Here is a 20,400-nt window from a genome sequence, read left to right on the forward strand (position 1 = left end):
CATCTCCTGGACATCTTTTATTTGTGAAATGACAAAGTTTCTTTGTGTTTCAGTGGATAAATTGTGGCATCTCATACCCTGAGGGATTTTTTTAAAAGGAAAAAGGTGGCAAAAATGGGAGAGTTGGAACAGCAGGTGTGAGGGCTTTAGGATTTCCAGTTCTAGGGTTTGGAAATTCCTGGGGATTTGGAGGTGGAGCCTGGTGAGGGCATAATTTAGGGTGGGGAAGGACTTCAGTGGGGTATGATATGAGAGGAGTCCACCCTACAAAGTAGCCATTTCAGCTGTAAGTCTGGGAGATCTCCAGGCCCCACCTAGAAGTTGGTAACCATCAGGGGGTACTGTGGAAAATCCCACAGGATGAGCGCAGGAAGGTTTGGAAAACTGCACCTGCCCATCAGTGCTGTGGTTTCTGTTTCTGGAAAGACCAGGATAATGTGGTTTTGGGAAGGATGGGGGGCAAGTTGGAGAAGCCATAGAAGGCGAATGTGTGGACTTTCTGAAAGACCCAGCTCCGGTTTCAGAGCCAGAGTGGAGCAAAACAGCTGGTGCTTCTGGGAGCCATTAAAAACAATGCCTGGTTTTTTGTCTCCTTGCCAGAGAAGTTTGACCCTGAGGGTGGTTCTGAATTTGCTGATGAAACTCCTGCCCCCGGACTTGGGCAGAGCTGCCTTTTCCTATCTATTCTGTCTTAACATGCCTGTTTAAGAATGTAGGTGATGAGCAGTGGGATGAGATTTATGGGGTTTGGATAGAGGCACGTGCCCTATCCTGGAGAGTGTGAACAGCTTAATGACTCCTTGTTAAAAAAAACACACACACAAAAAACCAGTAGAGTTTTGCTGGAGGCACACCGTGCAGACATTTCCCCATCTTGGTCCCCCAGCCTCCTAGGACAAGCAAAATTGCTCACAAATGCTTGCTGAGGCACATCGTAAGCAGAAATATCGCAAACACTATAATTAACGAAGGGGGCCAAGCAACTCCCAGTCTCTTTTCAGATTTCAAATGGCAAGTTCCTAGGTCTCATGTTAACACCATAAAATGCGCAGGATGGATGGATGAGGTGTGGAAAGTTCTCCACCTCAGAAATGTTTTTGTGTTAGGTTTTGAAACTCACCAATATCTTGATTTAATTTTAGGCATCTGGTGTTTTCCTTTTCAATTGCTGGGTAAAAGAAATGCATTTTGTAGCAAACCTTTAGAATAAATGCATTCTTTGGAGTGGCTTCCAGTTAATACAGAACACACAGACTAAAACAACAAGGTACACAATAGCACAGAACTCCCTACCCAACCACACTTTGCATTTTTGGTCTGTTTATGTTAATACCTCAGAAATCTAAACAAAATAATGTAATAAAAGATTATTGCAGCTGTCTTCATTGACTTGGAAATCCAATAGTGTTACCTTTTAGGATAACAGTTTAATCCACTAATCTACTACTCAGTGTCTACTGAAATAATTCTTGGTTATTATAATGCATGGTTTAATCGGTAAATAATCCATTATTGTTTGATGAATAGCTTTTAGATGGGGATTGTGGGCTCTGCAGCTTTATGTGTTAGTAAAACCAAACAATGTATGAAATGGTTACATAGCATGATATTATATGCATTTATTTGTTCTGTGTGAAAGTGATTTAAATTGGTGAATTTACAGCTATTGAATAAAAACAGTCCAAAAAACAGCAACAAGAGCCTTCCTAAACGATCCTTTTCAGGTGCCCGGTGCCTCCCAAGTGAAAGCTGCCTTTGACTGTCGCGTATTTCATGGGACTACTGAGAAATCCCTGTCCCTTGAAGCAGTCCTATGTACCCCACTCCTTGTGGGAATGTGCATCAAGGGCCTCATTAAGCTCTTCCTTTGACAGGCAAGTCTACCTGGAATGAGGCTGAGATCACTGGTATCCTTGGGTCCAGTTGGGAAGGGTTGCGGCAGTGAGAAGTCAGCTGCCCCAACCAATTGGCAGGAAGTCACCAGGGAAATGTTCAGTCCTTGGTGTTTTCTGCATTGTGCTTCCAGCCAATAAAGACCTGAGGGATATAACTTTTGGAATACGAGGAGCAACCATTCGGTGCCACTTTTCTAGCGAAAACGTAAATCTTCTGGGTCTTCTCTGTCCTCATCCAAAAGCTACTGATCAACTAAAAACAGATTATTTACCTATGGAACCATGCAATATAATAACTAAGTGACAACAGGGGACATCTCAGGCTGCCAGATCCAATATGTGACACAGCACAGCCCCTGTCCCCCCCCCTGCTTGAAAAGTGAGGCAGTTTGCTGCAGAGCAGACAACTGGAAGGCAGTGCCATACCGGGGGTAAACTGCGCCTGGGGGCATGACTGCCTCCTGGTGCTGCCCACCCCCCAGTTCTCCATGCCCCTCTGCCCCACTTACGGGAGCCAGGGAGCCGGCAGGAAGGCTGAGGGGGCGGGGCTCAAACTGGCGCCATGGCAGCAGGCTGGCTGCTGGGCTGCATGCTGCTGAGCTCCGGTCCCCGGCCTCCCTGCAGTCTGGCTCCTGCCATCCCCAGGGCCTGGGGAGGGAAAACGCTGGTCTGCAGGGAGACATGGGGTGGGGGCAGGGCTTGGCGACATGTGCCCAGGGACATGGGATGCCCCATGTCCCCATTAGCAGTATTCCACTTCTGGGAGGCATGAAGGAAGACAGGTGCAGGAGGGTAGTCTAGTGTATCTATGACAGAACCTCGGACCACAAGGCCCTGAGGTCTGCTGCTGTTTTGGACAGATAGGAACAGCATTCTTTCTACTACCATTTGTGCCTTTATTTGAAGATCCTATGCTTCCCTCCTTCAAATGATAGTTGGGATGACACAAATGCTAAAGCTGCACAGCACCTGGAATGATCCATGCATCACCTGGGTGCTGCAGTGTTAAAATGTGTGTGTCATATGACCCCATGTTTCCCAGGTCATCATTCATGGCCAAAAAGGTGTCAGAAGTATTCCTTAGGAACTTAATTGTCAGTTAACTAAGTGTCTGTGTTGATCCCAGGGTTTGTGGTTGCATGTGAAATTCCGTTTGATGTATTTTGCCAAAAGATTCATACACACACACATGTGCTCCATGAGTTTGAGCACTTGGGCAGGTCGTTTGGACAACCTTAGCATCTCAGTTTGGAAGATGTCCTTCACCTGTAGGCTACCAATCTTGATCCTCCTTGATCTGAGATTGCAAATGCCTTAACAGACCAGGTGATCGGGAGCAACAGCCGCAGAAGGCCATTGCTTTCACCTCCTGCAGGTGAGCTCCCAAAGGCACCTGGTGGGCCACTGCGAGTAGCAGAGAGCTGGACTAGATGGACTTTGGTCTGATCCAGCTGGCTTGTTCTTATGTTCTTATGACTCCTCTTTTCTCTGCCAAAAGATGTAGGCAACATATTCTTTCTCATGCTGGACCCTCAGGCAGTTATGGTCTTTGGTTTTATAAATAGAGCTGGTTGAATAATGCAAGGTGTCGGTGAGTCAAGTTTGGGCTTGTATTTGATACAATCTGTAATCTTTTTCAAAACTAACATTTGAGGTGCTGATGGGATAAGGGAGATCTAAATTAACTGGTGTGCTTTGAAATAGTTGGGTTGAGGCCCTAATAGAAATGTCTCTTTAAGCTGCAATGCATGTTTGGAGCAGGAAGTGTGTTAAATGAGAATATTGGGGCACATTTTGAGATGAGGGGTGCAGGGCTAGTGCCTACTATTGAGTATTTCTGAATTTAAGGGAGGAGACATTTTCTCAGTGGTCTACATATGTAATATCTTGGGGTCAACACCCCTGGTATCTCCAAAGATTTAAGAAAAGACTTTGGAGAGCTGCTGTCATTATTAAAAGTAGACTAAATTGGACTAAATGAACTGATGGCCTCATTTGGAATGAAGAAGAAGAGTTGGATTTATATCCCCCCTTTCTCTCCTATAGGAGACTCAAAGGGGCTTACATTCTCCTTTCCCTCCCCCCTCACAACAAATACCCTGTGAGGTAGGTGGGGCTGGGAGAGCTTGAAGAACTGTGGCTAGCCCAAGATGACCCAGCTGGCTTGTGTCGGAGTGCACAAGCTAATCTAGTTCACCAGATAAGCCTCCACAGCTCAAGTGGCAGAGCGGGGAATCAAACCCGGATCTCCAAATTAGAGTGCACCTGCTCTTAACCACTATACCACGCTGGCTCTCAGTGAAGCTGTTGCAGTTGCATGTAAGTTCATTGTTTGAGGGAGGGTTCCAGTCCATCAAACTTAGTGTTAAATGGATCATGGCAGACTTATGTGAAAGTGTGCCCCTGGCTAGGGTTGCCAATCTCCAGGTGGTAGCTGGAGATTTCCTGGAATTAGAACTGATATCCAGTTTAGAGATCAATTCCCCTGGAGAAAATGGCCTCTGTGGAAGGTGGACTCTATGGCATTATTATATCCCACTGAGGTCTCTCCCCTCCCCAAACCCCACCCAACCCAGGCTCCACTCCCCAAATCTCCAGGTATTTCCCAATCCAGAGCTGACAACCTTAGGCCCCCCTGCACACCTGTTTGTTTAATGCTTGCTTGGGAAGATTTAGAGATCAAAAATATATCCAGACAACGCCATCTTTCATTACTGTGGCCTGGAGGAGATTCAAAACATCAGCAGAGAAAAAGACAAGTGGGGAATGTGGAGAGGACGTGGCAGGTTTGCAAAATGTTATGAAAACACAGGAAGGGTTGGCAAGAGAAAGAGAAATCTAAATTCTCTCACAAAACAAAGCTTAAATGCTGCCCAGTGAAAGTTACTGGCAATAAGACCAGCAAAATAATGTTTTCCAGTGCTGTTTAATTAGCAGCTGGATTTGCAACTTCAAGAAGGTTGTGGTGGGAGACGGAAGTTTAGTATTTTAAACCTTCTTAGCTTTAAAAGAGGTTTAGACAAGTTCACAAGAGGGGTTTATGTGTGTGGGTGTCTGTTGATGGCAATTAGCACTGGTGATCCAGGTGTGTTGCTGTGACCATCTTTGCGGGAAACAGCAACTAACAACTGCTATAAGACCAGTAATATTCAAAGTATGTATGAGTCCTACAGAGAAAAAAAAGCCCAGCTTGGCAGCAGTTCTTTATAAGCTGAGGATCTTGGGAGGGGGGAATTCCCTGACATCTCCAGTTAAGATACTATAAACTGGCAAAGCAAGGTGTTGGTGAATTTTTGCCTGAGGAGCTACAGGCCCGCACACACAAAATATTGCACTTTCAATCCACTTTCACAATTGTTTGCAAGTTGATTTTGCTATTCCACCCAGCTGCAAAGTGCATTGAAAGTAGATTGAAAGTGCATTATTCTGCGTGTGCGGAAGGGGCCTTAGGGAGCCATTTGAGGAGACAAATCATGAAAACAAGGCTGTAGCCATTCTGTTCTCCCTGTGATCTCCTGGAATCACCCACCTGGGCACTGTTGGAGCCAGAGTCCTGGACCGCATGGACCTGACTTTCATCCAGGGCAGTGCTTCCTTTGTTTGCTTAACCTCAAACTTTGGTATAAGTGAGGAGGCTGCAGAAAGTGTTTGGACTGATGTCACAGATTAATTATACTTCCTTTCTCCAACTTGCTGCTCAAGGTGACTCACAAACATTTTCACTTTGGTTCCCTTCTAGGTGAAGCTGGTGAACATTCGCAACGATGACATCACAGACGGGAACCCAAAGCTGACCTTGGGGCTTATCTGGACGATTATCTTGCACTTCCAAGTAAGAATTTAGCTTCCTTCTTATGGGGACGGAGATTGACCTGAAAGAAAGAAGTGCATTTTGCAGTCTTGGCAGTAACTTTTGAATCTGCATAATAAAGTGCCCCTTTAATGATTTTGCCAGGTGACCCCATGAGACTGGCGAATTAGCATATTCTAATGTTATGGAGATAAGGGCCATTAGAGTCAGTTTCCATGCCAATAGTAGCACCCATAATCAATCCACTGATGACTGACTTTGACCAGCTCTTAGATTGGCACTGAGTTCACTTGAAAAGACATTGGAGCTTAAACTGTGGGTCAGGAGCCCTAAATGGGCTTCAAGTCTCCTCATAGGTGGATCATGAGACAGGGTGGTGGAAGAAGAGGAGGTAGATGAGACGGGAGGCTTTGTGGCAGACCTAGCTCTGCAACGGTATTTTGTGCAAAATGGCCACCTTATACCTGGGTTGCCAGCTTCCAATTGGGCAAATCCTGGTGATTTTGGGGCGGAGCCTAAAGAGGACAGGGTTTGGTGAGGAGAGGGCAGGGTTTGGGAAAGGGAGGGGCCTCAACAGGGAATAATGCCATACAGGTCACCCTCCAAAGCAGCCATTTTCTCCAGGAGGCCTGGTCACTGTACTTGGAGATCAGTTGTAATTCTGAGAGATCTCCAGGCCCCACCTGGAGACTGGCATCCCTGTATCACCTGTTACTCAGTAATGCTGTATATTTATAAATACTAAGCACGGAGAATAATTTGCAACCTTGCTCAGTGATATTGAGGCTTCTGTGTGTTATGCTGAGGAGGAGGGACGGAAGTGCGTGAAGTTAATTTCCAAGTGGATCCTGAAACGTAAGAGTAAATTTAGAAGGCGGTTCCAGTCCAAAATGTTTGGAAGCTGCTACTCTGCATTGTTCAACTGGGGTAGCTGATGAAGATTTTTATAGGGTTGGAGGGGAGTTCCTTTGAAGTGTTGATCAAGGAAACTGGACATGACTGTGGGGTTGGTGGCTCATTGGTTGTGTTGTGCCTTCAAAGGGATTTTGAAATAATGTTTCCATTAGCCCTAAAACCCTGGGATTTTGCTCGTCATCTGTGACTGTCCCAGTTTCAGGGTCAGGGGTTATGTTTGAATCCATGTTGGGCCACTTACCTTGGGCCACTTACCAGGTGTTGTTATTTTTCCCCAATAGGGGATGTGCTCTTAGCCTATGAGAATGCTTGTTCTACTGTGGCCGTAGCAGGGGCGGGGTGGGGTGCGGGAGACTGAACTCACTATTTCCTTGCCTTGAGCAGATCACAGGATTTGAGCCAGATCGTTGTGCAAATTGACGGTTGCATGTTTTATTGTATTGGTTTGAAAGACAGGGTTGTTTTCCCCCGTTCTTCTGATACTGACCTAGATGTTGTGTGAGAGCATTGTGAGACGGCATGAATTGCTTTTGAAATAAACTGAGTGACAGAAATAGAACCGCTTCCTTGGTATACTTGGTGATCTAGGGTAGGGGCACTGTGTCAGGTGCTGCGCTGGGGTCGCTCGTGGGATCGGGGCACCAGCAATACCACCCCCATGGAGGTAGCCTTGGCTGCTCCTGTTTCCCATGGGCCTGTGTAAATAGCCCTTTGTCTTCTCCCTGTCTCCGACAGAGATGAGATTTTCCTCTTTGCAGCCTTCTGCTCAGATGAGTTTTGAGTGGCATTCCTGGTCGATCAGATGCTTCTCTCAGGGTGACGGTTGTGAGGGGCACTTGCACTGCACATGTGTCAGGTGGGGTAACCCCATCTGTTGGCCCCCCTTTGCACAATGTCACCTGATGTCTGAAGGGACCAGAGTCTGTTTAGTTTGGGAAGGGGCAGCAGTGCCTGAATTCAAAGCCCATGTGTGCCATTGAGTTTGATTTTGCTGAGGGAGGTTCTTTCCACATCTGCTAGACATGGACTGGATGAGTGAAATATTTTTTTTTATTATACAAAGCCTACTGCTACCATTGGTGTTAAAATGGATGACAGTAACATGAGAATTTAGAATCCCAAGACTCCCCCCAGCATGTATTGCTTTTACTAGTCTCGTGTTCACAAACTTTTTAAATCTGGAAATAATCCTGCTGCACAAAGAAGCCATTTGGGCAGTGATAAATAAATCATTAGAAATGAAGTTGGGGGTGGTCTTCAAGTCACCCAGGTGTTTTGGACAGAAAGACCAGATAGAAGATACTTGTGGAAAGATATTGGAAATGCAAATGAAGAGGAGGAGTAGGAGTAGGAGTTTGGATTTATACCCCTCTTTCTCTTCGTAAGGAGACTCAAAGGGGCTTACAATCTCCTTTCCCTCCCCTGCCCCACAACAAACACCTTGTGAGGTCCCAAGTGATTTTTGGTCCCAAGTAATTTTTTGCAGGATTTCTGGACCTACTGAGGGCCTTAAGGTTGCCAGCTCCAGGTTGAGAAATTCCAGGAGATATTAGGGGTAGAGCTTGAGGAGGACAAGGTTTGGGGAGGGAGAGAACTAAGCAGGTTACAATCCCATAGCGTTCGCCTTCCAAAGTAGCCATTTTCTCCAGGGAGGCAGACCTTTGTTATGATCACCTGTAATTCAGGGTGATCTGCAGATCCCACCTGGAGGTTGGGCACCAGAGTGTCTGAAGCCCAGCTTGCAACAGTTGTCTTCCAGCCCAGGGTCTTTGCTGTTCCTTGGGGGAACATGAGCCATTTGAAGGCTAGAGCTTGAACTGCAGTTGCTGAGTTGACTATAAAGGCAGGTGGGCAAGAGTCTTCTCAGCATCGAGGCAAGACCTGGCAAATCATGGGCCTTTGTGCTGCTTTCCAGTCACAGAGTTCACCGGGCTGTCCAGCCCTGAACAAACCCACAGTGCAGACCCCCATGCCCAGATCCTGACCCAGTTGGGCAAGTCAATCCTGAATCTAGTTACGGTATGTCTGTGGTTTCATCAAGTTGTGAGTTTCTTCCCCTTCCCTTGTGTGAGGAGCAGCCAATGAAACGGGCAAGGGCCCAGGGCGAGAGAACTTGGAGACGTCACAGTCTCATCTGCGCATCCAGCCATGCATCCCTCCTCCTACCGCCAGGCTTGGCCCTGATTCAAGGTTTCTTTAGTTCCTTGGTCAGGGGCAATGAACTGAGAATTCTGCACACAGCAGGACTGGCAGAAATCTCTGTCCCTATTTACCCCCTCCCCCTCAACTCTTCTTTGCTTTTGAGCACTAGATGGCACTGGTGCATTGAGAAAGAAAGAGAAGGAGAAAGAGGGAGGGGGGAGAGAAAGGGAGAAAGAGAGAGACCTGGGTGTTGACTACAGAGGGTGAGGCTGGCAAGGAGCCCCTGTGCACATTCAGACGGCTGTCAGTCTCCTGGTGCCCAGGAAGTGCTTCAGGGTTGCTGAGCTCCACCAAATTGGGATGGAAAGGGCTGCCACTCCTGACGGCAGAGCTCAAGTAGAGCTTTAAATGCCTGCTGCAGATTCCCTTTGGCACTCGGTTGCTTGTGGCGAAATCCTTCCCTCTCCATCTGGAATTAAGGGAATTTATTCTGGCCGCGAAGCTCGGTAAAGCCCACTTTGCCCGTTCATCCCCCCTGCTCTTAAAATGTCCTCCTATCCGTCTTTTCATCTTGGCTGGCTAAATTTAAAAAAGCATTCCCTCCCAAGCTTCAGCATGCAACATTAGGGATTGTCACCTTTTGCCCTCCAGGGAGGAAATTAATTGGGAGCAGAACTGTTTTTAATTTAGCTGTGATTTATTTAGCTGTGACATTGACAGCGCAAGCCCAAGCTGCATTTACACCCTTCAAAGACTTTGGTAGACTTAGAAGGGTGTAACTCCGCTTTGAGTGGTGCTGTGAAATATACCTGGATTCCCAGATATTTAAGCAGAACCCTGCCTGGAGTTACTTTGCAAAGAAAACTTACATCCGCTGCAGTTGTAAAATAGGGTCAGCAGGTGTATTTATGAAGGAAGTTTGTTCAGTACTGTGTGAAAGTTGTCACGGAGGCGGGCACACGAGTGTGGCTTTTTGTGGCCATTGTTCTCCGGATGTAAGGGAGGAGGATGCATTCCTGTTGCCCAGGCAATTGGGTTGCTCCCTTGCTTGCTGCTCTGCCCTGACAGATTCATCAACCGGCTTCAGGCAGCAAGACTTTCACCTGGATTCAGCTCAAGCCGCACATAGTTCTCTGGGATGAGTTGGGACAGAACTGAAAGTTGAAGCTGTTGGGAGGGAGAAATTCTGAAAGGCGCCCACCTTCAATCCTTGTCCTGCCCCACCTGCAGTAAATGCATAGCTGGATGGGGCAAGGAAGTGTTCCTGGCCCAGTTGCCTTGGCAACCAGGAAGAATCCCCTCCTCCCCAGCCTTGAGCAATTTCTCACCCCTTTGCAAAGGGCTGTGAAAAATATCTTGGAAGGGTGTACGTGTTTTGTGGGTGGGGATGTTTACAAAGTGTACCTGCTCCCATGTCAGGTTAATATTAATTTATTTGCCGTCTTTCTAAAAAATAAAAGAAGGATGGATGGATGGATGGATGGATGGATGGATGGATGGATGGATGGATGGATGGATGGATGGATGGATGGATGGATGGATGGATGGATGGATGGATGGATGGATGGATGGATGGATGGATGGATGGATAAGGAAGAATGTCCTTTAGGAAGTGGAAATCAACAGCTCCCATTGATTTGAGATGGGGATCCTACCCCAGTAGCTGTCTTAGGAAACCAGATGCTCACTCAGCCAATGTGGAATCGTCCATTTAATTTATTGTTTTAATCAGGGGTGTCCAACTCTGACACCCCAGATGTTCATAACTATGATTCCCATCAGCCCCTGCCAGCATGGCTTGGTCATGCTGACAGGGACTGATGGGAATCGTAGTCCATGAACAACTGGGGCGCCAGAGTTGAACACCCCTGGTTTGCATCAAAAAAATGCAAATAGACTTGTTGCTCAACCAAGTTCATAGAAGAGATATGACTTCAGGGAGCCCCCCCCCCCCAAAAAAAAAAAAACCTGGGGAATCTCCTCTCTTTGGCTGGTTGAGTACTGAATGCTTGTTGCGTGCCATTTTGTTCAATACCCAAAGGATCCTGAACATTAAGGGGGAGCTGGTGCTGCACTTCATAACTTTGTGAGAAGATAGTAAACAGACCCTGCCACACATATTAGTGTGTTAGATCAGATCTTAAGAATGGGCTGACCCATGAATAGGGCACTCTTGCTCTTTTTTCTGTATGCCCCCAGAAATGAAATTTTGGCCCTTGTTAACTATGGACACTCCCGTACCCTGTAGTGGCTAGTATCTCAAGGTCTTGGGGGCCGAGCCTGCTCCTTTGTGTCATGGAAACTGCTGCAGGGGGGAAGTAAAGGCACAGGGTCTGAGATGGTCTTCACTGGGCACTTGCCTGCTGAATTCACTTCCAAGGGGGTGAGCACTGGAGCTCTGCTCCTCAGGTTTGAATGATGGGCTCAAAGAATTGATGGTGAAACTCTTGTTATTGTGGTGGAAAGTGTGGCAAGTTGCAGCCAACTCATGGTGTCCCCTTGGGGTGTTTTCAAAGCAAGAAGATGTCAGAGGAGGTTTGGCATTTCTGCCTCTGCGCAGCAATTCTGGACTTCCCATCGGAGTACTAACCAGTACTAACTAGGATCTGGCTAACTTGGGTCATCCAGGTCAGGGCAAAGAACCCAAAAACCAAAGGAACTCTCCCCAACCAAACAAAATGCAAAAATACCCACTTCGTACATTTAATAAAATTTGAAAATATTAATATAATAAAAGCATTAATTCTAAAGAACTAGGGAACTGTAAGCAGGCTGAATTTATAAAGGAATGAATCCTGCCTGCAAGTTTAAAATGGTTGAGGTCTGTGCTTGGCGTTGAAACCAGTTCCTGAGCTGGGCTATGTTTCCAGTTGAGCCCCCACTCCCCAATTTACCCTGGCTACTGGCAAACCTTCAATCTGTGCTTGCCTGAGCAGCTGACTCCTTCCGTTCCAGTTCCGGGGGGCTCAGTGCTCTTCTCCAACATCTCTGCTTCATTCTAAGAGGATGGCATGAAAATGGTTAACGTACTACAGAGCTTCAAGGGCTGCACACACATCTCCTCAACCACCAGCTCGAAAGGCTACAGGCCGGGTGCCCGGCTCCACTGAGGTTTATCTTCTTAACCCCTCCATGGATTGATTGATCCATTGCCTCTTTGGTACTGAATGCAAAGGTTGAGGGCAATTTTTGGTTGGTTTGCACAGCCTGTCTCCTCTCTGAAAATTATTTCTTCTCTCTCCCTCTTTTTAAAAATGCTACATTCACTCATCATCTCTCTTCCTGCTGTTGTGCTGTTTTGAAATAAAAACCTTCCCCCCCCCCCCAGATTTCCATCTCTCTGTCTTCCCGCCACACCCCTTGGCGTCCTCCTCCTCCCCCCCCCTCTTTCCCACTGTCGCCTCCCAGCCTCTGTCTGGCTTTCTGTTTGCCTTACGGAGGGGAGCGCTCCCATTACCTCATATTTGGAGAGAGAAAGCTGCAGCCAATCCGCTCTCCCTCTGCTTTTAGGTCAAGTGATTTCTGAACTGCAGTGAGATGCTTTGAATGTGTCTTCCTTCCTCCCAGCCTCGTAAGATGGCTGGCTGAAGCAGCCGCTGCTGAACGGGAGGATCTCAGGGTGTGTACGTACGTGTGCGCGAACTTGTGTGTAGGGGATTGCCTGCGGTACTGTGTGTATTTTTTTTTCCCAATGTGCATCTGATCTGATGAAGCGGAGGCTGGGATTTATCCTGGAGCCCGGTGCCAGCTTAGCTGCATTGTCGCCTCTCTCTTGCGCACCAGGGAGATGGGGAATACTCTGGGCTGTGTTAAGCAGCCGAAAGAGCAAGCTGGGGAGGGAGGGCACCCTCCCCTCTCCCCCAAGAGGAAAGCGCATTTCAGACGGAAGAAGAGGGGGAAGAAGAGGACAGTGGTGGCGGCGGCGACAGAGGGTGCTGCCGACTTGGCGGCCCAGGAGCCCTCCAAAGGGGCTGAGACTGTCGAAGAAGAGGAGGGATTGACAAAGTTGGGAGCAGCTCCCTCGCAGGGGGCAGGAGAGGACCTTGTCGAGAGCTTGCACCAAGGCACCGTGTCGCACAGGGAGGAGGCTCCTCCTGCTTTGGAGCCGGATGGTGTGGAGCAGGGGCATGTGGTCCAAGTGCGGGAGAGATTTCAAGGGAGGCTGGAGAAAATCCACCTGGTGACTGAACGTTCGCCCTCCAGTTCTGGTGCTCCAGGGGATCTTCTGGAAGACGGCACCACTGTCATCGCTCGGTTGCTGGACAACCCAGCAGAGCAGAACCGCAAGAAGGCTGCCAGCCGGCTGGTTGCCTTTCAGAGGCCCACTGCTGGCAACATTCTGGTGCCTTTGCAAAGGGAGCCTTCCACAGTAGGACAACAGGAGAATGGTGAAGGCACTGTCGTGGTGTGCAGGTCCCGGGAGCAATCCGGACTGGAGGCAGTGGCAACTGTGGCCAAGGACTCCTGTGCCGCATACACCAGTGAAGATGGGAACGACAGCCTGTCAAGCGCCACGTGGGGGGCTTCGTGGACTGCAGAGAAGGGCACTCTCTCGGAGCTGTCCACGCCGTCGCCCATGGTGGACCAGGTCGGAAACCAGGCAGTGGAGAGGCCTCAGTGGCTACCATCTTCTCAAGAAAGACCTTCCGGGAAGTGGGAAGAGGGTACTGGGGCAAACCTTCCTACCTCCCAAAGCAAGTCTTCCTGCAGCGAGTCAATCTCAAGCACTTTCAGGTACTCTTCAGGCTACGGGAGTGACTCAACCCAGCCCCTGGTCAAGACTTCTGGCAGGGACAAGAACTCTGCGTTGATCTGTGAAGATGGGCCTGTGTTTTTCCAGGGAGCAGAAGTCCCAAAAGGGAGGGTGATGGTGAAGAAGATGAAGCCGCCAGCTGAAGGAGGGGTCAGTGCAGGCTTATTTACTCTTCTTCAGGGTCTGGGGGTTGGAGGAAAGGTAGGGCCACAGCATACAACCGTCTTAATGCTGCTGTGTTTTGTGACAACTGCAGCATCCTGAGGCAGGGGGGTCTGGGAGCAGCACCCTTGGGGGGTTTTTTCCCCAAGCCTTGCTCCATAATTCGGGCACATGTTTCGGAGTAAGAGTTACTTGCAGGGGATCAGGCAGGGGATTTCTTTTTGCAAAATGGCAGAGGGCTTTCCCTGCTGCAGGCTGCAGTGTGCTGGCGTAGATGCATGTCGGTTCTGCTAACTTTTGGGAGATAATTTGCAAAGCTGCCGTATCAGCAAGTGTTTGAGAGCGGGGGGCTGACTGAGGGAACTTGATTTTCAGGGGAAACACTCTGCCCATGCTCCAAGGAGCTCCTCTACTCCAATTCTTGTGCTCCAGACCTCAGACATGATGTGAAAAGGGACCTTGGAAAGTCTCGACTGAGAAACATCTGGGATCCACTCCCATATTCTCTATTGGAGAAGTTTGGAGATAACCCCAGTGGTTTTGGGTGCTGAGCTGTGGGGAAAATGTAACTCTGGGAGCCCTATTCTCCGTACCTGGGTGTTTTTAGATAAATGTGCTTTTACTCTGGGGGGGGGAGGGAGAATGTACTCTGCACATGCTCAGCAAGGTTATCTTCCTTAAAACTTTATGTATTCTGGTGCTGAGGTCTCATGGCAGAGTGGTGGTGAGCCCACCGTTTCAAATGAAGACACGGGCTGTTTTCCATCTTGTGACAGAAAGTCCGGCAAGGAGGTACCCTTACTAGGTTTGGCGCTTTAGGCTTCGGAGTCTCAGTGATGAGGGATTTTTTGCTTAGTGTAAAGGGTTTTTTTGCAGCCAGAAAAGTCCCCGATTTTCCAGGGTTTTGCCTTAACCTCCTGCTTGGTCCAGGTTTGCTGTTCTATGTGGCTGATGGTCTGGTTCTTTAGCATGCATTCTGCTGTCCAAACCCTATTATGTGCAGTAACTGCTAATTGAACTGGAATGCAGAGCCGTGCCAAGAATCAGTATAAAAAACCCAACCAGCTGGGGAATTCTACTTTTTTTGGAACTTTTTAAAAAAATAATTGGGTTGTTTCCCTCTTGTTTAGAAATCTCTCTGGAATGTAAGTTTTAAGGAGCATTATTGTAAGTCGGGGGCTACTCTCTGATGGAGAGTGGTAACAGCCAGATAACTGGGGGGAGGGGGGTTGTTGTATCTGCTACCAAGCCAGTGTAAATTTTACCTCTGAACAGCTCACTCTAGAATGCCAGATACATGGACAGCTCAAGGGCTGCAGTGAGGAAAAGAGCATTCTGCACATACTCAGAGGACATGTACTCCCCAATATTACTTCCAAGTGTTAGAAACCAGGTCTCATTCCCGTTGTGTCCTGTATCAAAATGGTGCAAAGGCTTCAGACTTCTCTTGCCCATCATAGCCCCTTGAAGGACACCACCGTATAACCAGCAGGGGACTGAAGGTGTGGCAGTAGATCAAAAAGGGGTGTGTGGGGTGGGGGGAAAGGAGCTGTTTATGGGTGTGTGTTTGTGTCTCAGAGTAGTTATGAAACTGAAGGTCTCTTGGTCCCCAAAGCAGAGCTAGTCTGGTTGTCAGCAAGTGTTTCCTAAGAGTAAGGTACCGTGGCCTGGATGGACCACGTTAGCCCAGTGTTCTCAGATCTCCGAAGTCGATCATCTCAAGGACAGCGCAGTGATAGTACTCAGCCACCTGCCGCCTCCCCCTGCTGAGACGGTGGCAGTTTAGCTACAGTTACAAGCAACAAAGAAAGGAGAGATCCGTTAACACATTAAAGGTGAAGACACTTTCCCCCTTTCCACAGGCAGGTGTGAGTCCTTTCAGCTTGTCCCATCCTGACAGCCGCAACTTGATGGCCCTTTCCTCCACCACCAAGGTGCTGCAGGCCAGTGGAACTGTGGGATTAGAAGACCATTGAGCTGAGGGAGTCTCTGAGAATGAAATAAAAAGCTCCCTCTCTTCTTGAGTCTTCTCTCTGCCAGATACCCAGTGTTTAATTATGGGCTGGTGAGGTGTTGAAGCACAAGGAGGAGGGGAGTATCTATAGGGCTTATTCATTAGCCTGGGGAAATATTACGATTTCCGCACATTCAGTTGACTTAGCAGCCAGTCCAGGCCCTCCCAGTCTTGCTGATTTGGGAAAGAGTGAAAGCTTGAAAGGGGGGTGTTTTGTTGGTTCGTGAAGAGAGAGCAGGCTGCTGTTCCGGGCAGCTGTACTACATGATCTTAGAGGTGTATGCCACCCCAGATCCCTTGAGAGAACACAGAGTCCCACTGCTAGGTTGTATGCCACACCCTCAAAATATATCTCTTCTTCCCTGCCAAGGTACTACTTAGTTATTTTGCACCGTCTTGTCTCTTCCCAACGTGCCTTGGAGCATTTTTTTTTCCTCTGGAAACTGTTTTTTTCCAGGGGCCTGTTCAAGTTGGCAGAACCCAGAAGGAACAAAACGATGAACCCAGCCACTAATGAGTCTCTTCCAAGGAAAGCCCTGACCTCAAATGGGGTTTTTTGTCACTTCTGAACTCCACAGGTTGCAACATGTGAGAGGCACAAGGTTGAGAATTGACTCTGGCTTTGAAATAGTCTGGTTCATGTTCTCAAGAGTCAGAAGCTGTTGGCATGACCCATGACCAAGCCCCAGTCCTGAGTCACTCATAGGTGTTGTCAATGGTTTTCATACTTTGTTTGGGAGCCTCTCAGTGAGAGGATCCAGGATAAACCCAAGAAGACTGCTTTGTGCCTTCAGTGATCTGCTGCTGCATTGGATGAGTGTTGGTGGTCTCTAGGGCATGCAGATTCCCTCATGGTTCTGTGCTGAGCAGTGGGGAAGCCCACCTAGTCTGGCTGACATTTCTCCCAAAATAAAGTTTTGCTCCAGAATCCTCTGCAACGGACACAACCTTTGTGGCTGATGCCTGGGGTCTCCTTGGGAGCAAACACCTATGTGGACACAGGGTTCCCTGAGTGGTCTGAAAATGCTGACTTGCATGGGAGCTGGTTCTGGAACGTAGAACAAGGTGAACCAAAGAGACCTGATGTTGCCAGGGGACAGATGGAAAGATGTTGGCTCTCTGTTGACTCACTTTGCCCTCTTGAATGGGCAGAGAAATCAAATGGTGATTTAAGATCAAGGAAGTTCCACATCTGCTTTGGCTAAAATAAATCTTCCTGGAGACAGAAGACAGATATTTGGCTGCCTTTGTATCTTAAGCAACATCTCTTCCTTGAAGGGGCCACATTTTTCCAGATTGAGCTGGAAGATACTGGATAAAAAAACAGCATTTTCTTTCTGAGATCTCAGGGGAGAGTGATGGTGAGCCCATTCTTTCAAACGAAGACATGGCCTGTTTGCCATCTTGTAACAGGGAGGAGAAAAAGAGTAGTTTAGATTTATATCCCCCCTTTCTCTCCTATAGGAGACTCAAAGGGGCTTACAATCTCCTTGCCCTTCCCCACTCACAACAAACACCCTGTGAGGTGGGTGGGGCTGAGAGAGCTCCGAAAAGCTGTGACTAGCCCAAGGTCACCCAGCTGGCCTGTGTGGGAGTGCACAGGCTTATCTGAATTCCCCAGATAACCCTCCACAGGTCAAGTGGCAGAGCGGGGAATCAAACCCGGTTCCTCCAGATTAGAATGCACCTGCTCTTAACCACTATGTCACTGGTGCTCCTAGTAAGGAGGTATCCTTACTAGGTTTGGTACTTTAAGCTTTGGAGTCTTCGTGAGGGGGGATTTTTTGCTTTGTGTAAAGCTTTTTTTGTAGCCCAAAAAGTCCCTGATTTGTAGGATAAATCTACTTGCCATGGGTCCCATTGCCTCTAGCCTGGTTGGCAAAACATGCTGCTTTTGTGAGAGTCGAGCGGGCAATCTATTGAGTTGTCCTGCCAGGAGGCATCAGGTACCCAAGAGGACTGAATACTTTTAAATATAGAAGCCAGTTTCAAATTTTAAGGTGCCAGACCAACCCAGTACACAAATCCCTTTATCTAATTTAGGCATACTGAAAAAGAGGCTGAATATAAAAAGAAATGACAGATCTGTGCTAGTAAAGCCATATTCTGCAGTGTAAATAAATTATTCATATTTCTGGTTTAGTTGTTGAATTCATTTTTGCTGCCCACATGGGAAGGACAAGGCGGATCTCTGAAGCGCCACTCTCAAGTGCTGGAAATCTCAGCCGGGATTCTCCCATTTTCATCAGGAACTGGGTGTACACTTTTAGATTTATTTCTCTAGCCATAAAAACTAGAAATGTGGGTCAATTTTGTTTTTCATTTTAAGTCTACTGCCAGGCCAACCCAGGATTCCTGTATCCAATTTGCCCAATACAATAACAATATGATAAATACCTGGCCATATTGCTGGGATCTACACATATATATGCCTGTACATTACAGCATCCTCGGTTCTTAGGAAGAACCTGATGCATATGAAGGACATCACTGGCTGGTGGCAATGATTAATAAATGCATGGTTATTTATATCTCACCCGCAACCCCCAGCATAACTGGGCTTAGGACAGCTTGCAATATAAACAATACATGCATAATAGAACATTTAAATTTAAAACCACACATTAACATTAAAATACAACTAGTAATAAATATTCCTACATTGGTGCTTAATCTCAGAATCTCAGAAGGATGGTTCAGTCTGGCAGCTAAACAGTAAATCATACACTGGAGGGATATGCTACCATAAACTGAGGGAGGAAGTTGAGGCCAGGGTTTAATTTCCAACATACTATTATAAATTACCATACTATATTATATACTACATTATAAGTTAGTATATATTATTTAATTTAGAAGAGTTTGGATTTATACCCCACCTTTCTCTCCTGTAAGGAGACTCAAGGTGGCTTACAAACTCCTTTCCCTTCCTCACCCCACAACTGACACCTTGTGAGGTAGGTGGTGCTGAGAGAGTTCTGGCAGAACTGTGACTTGCCCAAGGTCACCCAGGAGGAATGTAGGAATGCGGAAACACATCTGGTATATCAGATAAGCCTCTGTCACACAGGTGGAGGAGTGGGGAATCAAACCCAGTTCTCCAGATTAGAGTCCACCTGCTCTTAAACACTACATCACACTGTTTATATCCCACCTTTCTCAACAAAACTCAAGTCAGATTACACAGTATTAGTCAATATGATCAACAGGATGAAACATCCAGTAAACAATAGGGTTTGGATTTAAGACACCTGAAACAGAGCGAAGACAAAGCATAATCATGTTCAATGAAGCAAAAATTAAATATAGAAGCACATTTACAACGAGCATGTACTGTACACAGTAGTATATTCCAAGTTAATACAACCTGCATTTTTTGCAGCTGTATTAACTTGTTTCTCCAGCAGCTGTGTGGGATCCAGTGTAACCCCTGGGATATTGACAGAGTCACCAAGGGTCATCTGTGCCATGTTGAAATGTCCTTCAAGATCTCCTTCCCAACTAGCACTACTTCCATCTTGACTGGGTTCAGTTTCAATTTGTGTACTTTCAGCCATTTGACCACAACACTGAGGCAGTGGCTCAGAATCTTACCACATCTCCAGCTGATTTAGAGAGAGGGAGGGGGAGAGAGAGGGGGTGTGTGTAGGCCTTTAAAATTGGAGGGATATGGTGATATCTATTAAATTACTAACATGAGTCATGATGTCATACTCCGGTGACGACATGAGAAGACAAGGCTACCTAAAAAGACAATAATGTTTGGAAAAATTGATGATATGAGATGGATTAATGCAATAAACGGTTTTCAGTTTTCAACACCTGAATGAGGCTGTCAATGTTTTAGAGGCTATTAATTCATAGGACTGGCTTATATTAATAGAATGTAACACAAACATGCACAACTCAACCTACTGAACAGAAGAAGAATTGGTTTTTGTACTCCACTTTTCTCTGCCTTTACGGAGTCTCAAAGCAGCATATAATCGTCTTCCCCACCACAGGCACCTTGTGAGGTAGGTAGGGCCAAGAGAGTTTTGTGATGAGTCCAAGGTCACCTAGTAGGCTTCATGTGAAGGAGCAGGGTATCAATCCAAGTTCTTCAGTTTAGAGTCCACCGCTCTTAACCACCACACCATGCTGTCTCAGGGGCTTTCCCCACTACAGAAGGGAGCTAAGGTCGACTCGGTTCCCTTCAGTGGAGGACGATTCCAGGCTGTCTCCACAGCAACTGAGTTGGCCCCCTGGAACCGAGCTAAGTGGGCGGGATCATCTTGGTGCCTGTTTTGCTTCTCGGTCGTGATTGGTGCTTGTGTTACGGCGGGAAACGGGAGCGTTCTTTTTTTTACAGTTTTTACAGTTTAAAGTTTACAGTTACATGCGCTTTCTGCCCGCCACGACTCTCCCGTTCTGCGCATGCCACAAAAGCGGCTCGTGATTGGTTGAACAGATGAGGTGTCATTTCAATGCTTCCCCACTTCGAAGCTTTGAAGCTTGTTCCAGCAGAAAAGTGTAGTTCATAACTGCGACAAGGATGTCGCAGTTCTGAGCGGGGGCGGGAGGGAACTGAGACAAAACAATGTTGAGCTCGGTGGCAGTGGGGATTCACTGAGGCGAACCTAGGTAGAAACCAGTTCAACTCTGTCAGTGGGGAAAGCCCCTCAGACAGCCATTTTCTGCTTCCACATGGTTTTCAAAGATAACCTCA

General features: G+C 47.3%; 1 protein-coding gene across 1 annotated transcript in view; it reads left to right on the plus strand.

Moving 5' to 3' along the window:
• MACF1 (microtubule actin crosslinking factor 1) overlaps positions 1–20,400 on the plus strand; it is a 364,404-nt gene that overhangs the window by 138,160 nt on the left and 205,844 nt on the right. Inside the window, 1 exon segment of the mRNA XM_048501619.1 lies at positions 5,635–5,727. Within this exon segment, the coding sequence (XP_048357576.1) occupies positions 5,635–5,727 (93 nt within the window).

This window comes from Sphaerodactylus townsendi, linkage group LG06 (assembly GCF_021028975.2).
Source record: "Sphaerodactylus townsendi isolate TG3544 linkage group LG06, MPM_Stown_v2.3, whole genome shotgun sequence".
Taxonomy (NCBI): Eukaryota; Metazoa; Chordata; class Lepidosauria; order Squamata; family Sphaerodactylidae; genus Sphaerodactylus; species Sphaerodactylus townsendi.